The 7550-nt window shown below is 41.4% G+C and overlaps 1 protein-coding gene across 1 annotated transcript; it reads left to right on the forward strand.

The window, feature by feature from the left end:
- Positions 1–2316: 2316 nt before the first annotated feature.
- LOC112197117 (zinc finger CCCH domain-containing protein 13) lies at positions 2317–7340 on the forward strand. Its single transcript, XM_040518087.1, has 4 exons — positions 2317–2633; positions 3518–3720; positions 3837–3947; positions 4397–7340. The coding sequence occupies exons 1-4, from the start codon at positions 2317–2319 to the stop codon at positions 5371–5373; spliced, it is 1608 nt and encodes a 535-aa protein (XP_040374021.1). The 3' UTR covers positions 5374–7340.
- The last annotated feature ends 210 nt before the right edge of the window (positions 7341–7550 follow it).

Raw genomic sequence — 7550 nt, forward strand, 5'->3', positions numbered from 1 at the left:
GCATATTTTCGCAATTTATCTCAAAACTCGACAAGACCCCCTTAAATTTTTTACCTTTCAAATGAATGTAACTAATCCCAACCTTTAGTCAAGTAACTCTTTGCTTCCTCTTGCCTATAAACACCCAAATAGTCACTTTCTTTAAGCATACTACTATCCTCACTCGTTATGTTGCTCACAACACTTTCACTAACTAGGATACTACTTGAAGACAAATCGGTCACAAACACTTCCTCATAATCAAAATTAAAATGAGGCAAAGATCTAAACATCATTTTCACATCCACTTCATTCTCTAGAAAGCATGAAGTAGAATCTGGAGGGATAGTGTACCTCAACATGAAGTTGGCTTGAATCAAACTCAGAAAACGGGAGCGTACGGAATTTCACAAGTCGAGAAATGACCGCTTCTAGAACAATAGAACTAGCGATGCTTCACCAAAATAAATAAACTTGATCATATAGCTACTATCCATAGCACATGCACAGAAATTAAACATGTCATTGGCCAAGTCACTGTTAAGGCACTAGAAAGAAAAAATGAAAGTTAAACATAAATCACATATAGTTTGATCAATCTAAAAATCGATTCAACCTCAAAAACGATTTAGACTAGCTTCAAACTAACCAAATCAATTGGAATGAACCAAAAACAAAATCAAAATGCCTAGATAATCAATTGCAAGTCTAGAAACTATCGAAGATGAAGGAAGAAAGTAAGCTCTGAAAATGAAAAACCTAAACCTTCGAGAATACAGAAATCGAGTTACGTAAATCTTTGGTAACTGCAGTTTGCGAAATGAAAACGAGAGGTTGCACCGTCAACGAAACTATATGAAACATTCGATCAGATTTGCGAAGAAATTGAGGCGAAGAGATTTTTTGATCGAGCTACGTAAAATCGCCGATATCCACAGTTCGGAAAACGAGAACCGAAGCTGCGCTGTCGATAGAGATAATAAAACTTCTTATCAAATTTGCGAAGAAAATGAGGCTCTCTGAGATTCCTCGATCCGAAAGGGTACGATTATTTTCGGATTTGCTTTCAACAGACTATGAGAATAAAAAACGTCATTAAGTCTTTCTTATTATTTCTCCTAAATTTATTAACTAATTTAAGATAAAGTTGTAAAATTTTGGACTAATTCAACTTAACTTGTAACTATGTCCTAAATCATTTTCTCAAAAACAAAAAGGGTTTTTTTCCATGTACCCCATTTCTAGGGATTTTTTTCCCACTAACCCCATTAAGTTTTTTTAATTCTCTCTTACCCAATACACTCTAAGGGAGTCTTCCCTAGTACCCCATTAAGATATTTTTTTGTTTTTAATTTTTTTAATACCATTTTACCCCTCACCCCTTATTTACTTAGAGAGAGAGAGAGAGAGAGAGATTTTTTTTTTTTTTTAATTTTTTTAATACCATTTTACCCCTCACTCCTTATTTACTTAGAGAGAGAGAGAGAGAGAGAGAGAGAGAGAATGGAAGAGAGAGAAACCATAGGAGACTTCGCCGGATTCCGACCAATTTTCGCAGGATTCTGGTCACCGATCACAGGATTCCGGTCACCGGCCGCCGCTCAACGGATTTTTCTAAAAACCTCTATTGCCCTCCAATAGAGGGGCAATAGAGGTCTATTGCCCCCCAATAGAAGTCTATTGCCTCCCAATAGAACTTTCAGTCGCCGAAATGGAAACTAATCTCCCTAAATTTAGACAAATAAAACTTTAATTAAAAGAAAAAAGATGAGATTACATCAATTCAAAACGTCTATTGCCCTCCAATAGACGTCTATTGCCCCCCCCCCCCCCCAATAGAATTTTCAGTCGCCGAAATTGGAATTAATCTCCCTAAATTTAGACAAATAAAACTTTAATTAAAAGAAAAAAAGATGAGATTACATCAATTCAAAACGTCTATTGCCCTCCAATAGACGTCTATTGCCCCAAATAAAAGCACATTTCTATTGAAAAATTTACAAGCATCGACTTTTACATCATTATGCTAACAACCACAACATATATATTATCGCACCCTTCTAAAATTAGCCTAACATTCACTTTTATTAGCCGAGATTTGGGGCCGAAGTTTCAAATCATTTATTCACCATCTTATACAATTATCATGGCAATATAATAACAATATCTATTGTTTCAAATCAGTTACACACCATCTTATATAATTATCATGGCAATATAATAACCAGAATTTTTGTATTAGCAATGGGGTTATGGTTGGTGCTATTAAACCCCCACTAAAACCATATCTCAGTCTCTCAAGTCTCTCTGATAATTCTTCTCCTCACTCACTCCAAAATGGCGAGTCGATTCGTTCTCGTGTTCACACTCAGCGCCCTGCTCCTCCTCTCCTCCCGCCCAGCTCTCTCCAAGGACGCCGTCGTCGATGACGACGACGAGGATCTCAGCTTCCTCAAAGAGCCGACCGAGCAACAGGGCCATAGCCATGACGCGGCGCTGCACTATCCAGATTCGGACGAATTTGACGGCGAGAGCTACGACGACGCCGACGACTTCTCTGATTTCGACGAGGGTGATCAGGAGGCGTACAAGGAACCCGAGGACTTCGTCATTTTGAAGGGGGCGAACTTCAGCAAGACGATTAAGAAGAACAGGTTCGTGCTGGTTGAGTTATACGCGCCGTGGTGCGGACACTGCCAAGCCTTTGGCGATGTGCACAATCAAGTCGATCACAGGGGAGATGTAACCCCACTCGTTGTCGTACCATGACATCGGAACGAGCAACCATCACCGGAGCTTTTCGGGCAAACCGAACAGAGGCGTAACCAAAATAATGAAGGGAGGGGCGGGGGAGAGAGAGAGAGAGGCGGGGAGGGAGGGAGGGAGAGAGAGAGACTTTTACGTGTGTGACCGGAGGCGAGTTGCAGGGAGCCTCGGTCAGCCGGAGATGGAATTTGAAAGAGAATTCCGGCGGTGAATTCCGAGGGGGAGAGAGAGATCTGAAATCGGAGAGGGATGAGAGGGGAGAGACAGCGACGTGGCTTTATTAATTTGATTAAGGATAAAATTGTCATTTTGCTTTAAATTGAGTTAGTGGGAATAAAAATCTATTGCTAAGGTAAGTGGGATAATTTTGGTTCATGTTGGGGTTTTTAGTCAAGAACCCAAACAAAAATAATAATAATAATAAATAAATAAAAAAATCCCCACATTTTCGCGATTACAGAAAATGGAAACCCTTTAATAATCACAATGCCAGTATGCTACTATGCTACCACTCGCTCAGTGATTCTCACAAACCAAAAAACATAAGCCCCTAGTCCAAACCCCTCACCCCGAGAGTCCTCCAAACCCCGAGAGTCCATACTTCACCGCTTAACCTAAGTCCTTGAAACCATGAACCCGCCGGCGGTGCCGAGCGTTGCCCGCACTGTCTATTCTGGTTAGACAGAAGAGCTCACAAATCCCATGTCTGTAGCGCGCCTCAGTCAGCTTCCGCAAACATCATCAGACCCACGGTCGATGATCATTCTTTCAGGCATTACGATCCGTGCGACAGCGACAGCGAGAGCTCCGGTACCGATCTTGATCATCACCGCCGTAACCGGAGGCGTCGTCAACAACAACCCTTGGATCTTGAGAAAGGTGACCGGGACGGAGATGGAGTCGGCGGCGACAGCTCAGATCCAGATCCTCGATATACCCTAAGTGACCGGAGACATCAAGATCGGCGAGCGAGCGGTAAACCGGATGCAAAGAAAGATCGGACGCGTCCTCAACAAAATGTGGTGGATCTTGAGAAGGGTCGAGTAGATGGAGTCCCGGGCGGTCCTAACCCGCCTGCCGACGGTGAGAAGGCCCGGGGTTTCTGGCGGATGGCTTGGGTTTCTGGCGGAGGCTTGTTCATAAAGCGCCTGGAGGATGCATCAACGCCCGGGACGCAACTCGCGTCGGCGGTGTCATTGCCGGTACTGTGATTTTAGTTTTTCTAGTTCCTGTTTTTCTTCATATTGGGCCTGAGTTTTTTTTTTTTTCTTTTTTTTTTCCTGCACTTGCTTTGGTTTGGTATAGACACTAATGTATCTACAACCATCTTTATCGAACTGGAGTTTGGATTTTGGGTTTTTCTGAAATTAGGTTTTTATTTGGTTGCATGGTCATTGTTGTTAGTATAGGCCAGGTTTGATGCAATTTGAACAAGATTTCATATGCCCTTTAAAGTCTCAAATGGCATGAACTAGCACCGTCCCTTTTGTACATGTTGCTTTTTTTTGCCTTTTTATTATTATTATTTTTTTTTTTACAGGTACAGATGTTACTTTAATTTGGGTAATGTATGGGATTTTTTTCTCTGCACTTGTTTTAGTTTGGTATTGACTTCATTCTAATGTTAGCATGGTTTTTTCTGAATTACTAAACAATAATGAATGCATCGAAAGGGAGAGGAGAAAGGGGCAAACCGAAAGGGAGTCTGATAGCCAATTTTATGATTTCAAAATATCTGATGTAAGGAATGAGAATGTGAGAGAGCAGAGGGCTGCAAGGAAGACAACTCAGAGGAGGGAGGGGAGAACTGAAACGGAGTCTGATAGGCAGTCTCAGGATGAAGAAATATCTGATGTCATTCATGAGAGAGAGCAGAGGGCTGCAAGGAAGACAATTCAGAGGAGGGAGAGGAGAACTGAAGGGGTATCTGTGAGGGCGCAGCATCTTGAAGATGGAATGGCTCAAATAAGGAAGGAGCAGAATGAGAGGAGTAAACAGAGGGCCACAAGGAGGGAAAGGGATGCAAGGACTAGAATTGAGAATCAGCTGGCATACGAATCAAGACCAAAATGGAGGGATACTCAGAGGGATTCAGAAAAGAAGGAACTAGGCTTGGTTCACCAGCAAGAAATGAATGCAAAGCGCAGGGAGGACCTTTTAAAAGAGAGGCGAGCACTCACACGGGCAGACATCAGGATGGAATTACAGAGGGAGCGCCTGAAAGATCAGATAATAAAATGGCATAAGGACTTGGATGACCTAATGGATGAGAGACAGCAGCTCCGGAAACGAAATGCTTCTCTCAAGAAACTATGGTGGATTTCCATAGTGGTGGACGGAGTAATTTTAACTTGTTTGGATTTATACATAGAAGACGCAGGTGGCATACGCTATTGGACCTCTTTTGTTGTTTACATGATACTTTTTTCACTATGGTGGGGTATAATATCTAAGAGACAACAGAAGCTAGATGGGCCTCCCGAGGCAATTGAGTGTGGAGCTGGATTAATGAAGGGTCTTTGTGTGATTGCCCTTAAGATGGTGTTAATCAACAGATTCAAGAAAGAATCTCTTCTCTATTATGTTGTCAAGTGTTTCTTTTATGTCGGGGCTCGAGGTTTAATTTAGGGTTTAGGTTTATACAAGTTCACAGTCAAACAATTACTCATCATATGAGATTTCCTGCTCTAGGGTGGCTAGTTCTCTGATCATTCCATGGAACAACAGAAACTCAAAATTCAGCAGAGAAGGAAAAAAAAAATACAAAAGAGATATATACAAGTTCACAGTCAAACTGTCAAACAATTACTCATCATCTGAGATTTCTTGCTCTAGGCTGGCTAGTTCTCTGAGCAGCTTATCCATAGTTTGTTCAATTAGAAGGTCAGCTTATCCATAGTTTGTTCAATTAGAAGGTCCTCCTTATCCAGTTTCTCAAGAGTCAGCAGTAACATAGCGTAGGAACTTAAACCTCGAGCCCTGATATAAAAGAAACACTTGACAACATAATAGAGAAGAGATTCTTTCTTGAATCTGTTGATTAACACCATCTTGAGGGCAATCACACAAAAACCCTTCATTAATCCAGCTCCACACTCAATTGCTTGGCGAGGCCCTTCTAGCTTCTGTTGTCTCTTGGATATAATACCCCACCATAGTGAAAAAAGTATCAGGTAAGCAACAAAAGAGGTCTAATAGCGTATGTCACCTGCGTCTTCCATGTATAAATCCAAGCAAGTTAAAATTACTCCGTCCACAACTATAGAAATCCACCACAGTTTCTTGAAAGAAGCCTTTCGTTTCCGGAGTTGCTGTCTCTCATCCATTAGGTCATCCAAGTCCTTATGCCATTTTATTCTCTGATCTTTCAGGCGCTCCCTCTGTAATTCCATCCTGATGCTTGCCCGTGTGAGTGCTCGCGTCTCATTTAAAAGGTCCTCCCTGCGCCTTGCATTCATTTCTTGCTGGCGAACCAAGCCTAGTTCCTTCTTTTCTGAATCCCTCTGAGTATCCCTCCGTTTTGGTCTTGATTCGTATGCCAGCTGATTCTCAATTCTAGTCCTTGCATCCCTTCCCCTCCTTGCGGCCCTCTGTTTACTCCTCTCATTCTGCTCCTTCCTTATTTGAGCCATTCCATCTTCAAGATGCTTCCTCACAGATACCCCTTCGGTTCTCCTCTCCCTCCTCTGAGTTGTCTTCATTTCTAGTGACTTGCTAAGATGACTAACAATTTGGCAGAATACTTCAACAGTTGGATTTTGCCCTTGCGTAGTCTTCCAATTTTTGATATTGTTGATGAGATTAAATTGAAGATTATGGATATGATTGCTGATTGGAAGGAAGATATAAAGTCATGGTTCATTGAGTTGTGCCTAGTCATGGAAAAGAAGATAAAAGAGAATTTGGAGACATTGGTGAATGAGCAGGTCTGATAAGGATGTGTATGAAGTTCATTGCCAAAAATATTTTGTCATGGTTATTTTGGAGACGAGATGCACATCTGTTCGTGTGGGGAATGGCAAGTTCATGGCTTTCCATGTTCGCACGCGCTTGAAGTTACTCAACACCTTGGTGCTTCGACCTATGACTATGTGAATGAGCTGTACAAAGTCGAGAAATATAGAAAAACATACTCTTTTCTGTCCATCCAGTACCCTTAATTGCCAAGCCACTGGATGATTTTTCTAATGGTGTTGTGATTTTGAAGCCCCCTTTGACAGGAAAGCCACCCGGGAGGCCAAGAACTAATAGGTTCAAGAAGAGGAGCGAAACAACTGGGGTTATCAAGTGCAGCAAGTGTGGAAAGGCTATAGGACACAACAAGAACAGTTGTACAACTCAAATATAGTTGGAAGTTTGTCAATTCATTAAAAGTTGTTTTAACTTTGGCAATTTTATGGATACAAATTTGCACTGATTTGATTTTTGCCCCATTGGATAATTTTGTTGGTTTTATGAGACACTGTTTAACTTTTAAAAATCTTGCACCGGTGTTTCAGTCTACAGGGCCTTAACATGGCCAGTGATATTCACAGTGACATTTTGTGTTTAATATTTCTAAGATGTATGAATAGGAAAGCAGGATTTTAGTTCTTTCTTTGGATCATTTTTGTTGTGTATGTGAGATTATATGTGTTTTTGTGTTGGCTTTCAAATTTCATAAGTGCTCCTATCTACAAACTTTGACAATGACTTCACCAATGACATGGCCAATGACTTAGCTAGTGACTTGAGGTTAACACCTCAAGTGTTCCTGTCTACAGGCTTTGACAATGACTTGCCCAGTGACATGGCCAGTGACTTTA

This window comes from Rosa chinensis, chromosome 4, assembly GCF_002994745.2.
Source record: "Rosa chinensis cultivar Old Blush chromosome 4, RchiOBHm-V2, whole genome shotgun sequence".
NCBI classification, from domain to species: Eukaryota; Viridiplantae; Streptophyta; class Magnoliopsida; order Rosales; family Rosaceae; genus Rosa; species Rosa chinensis.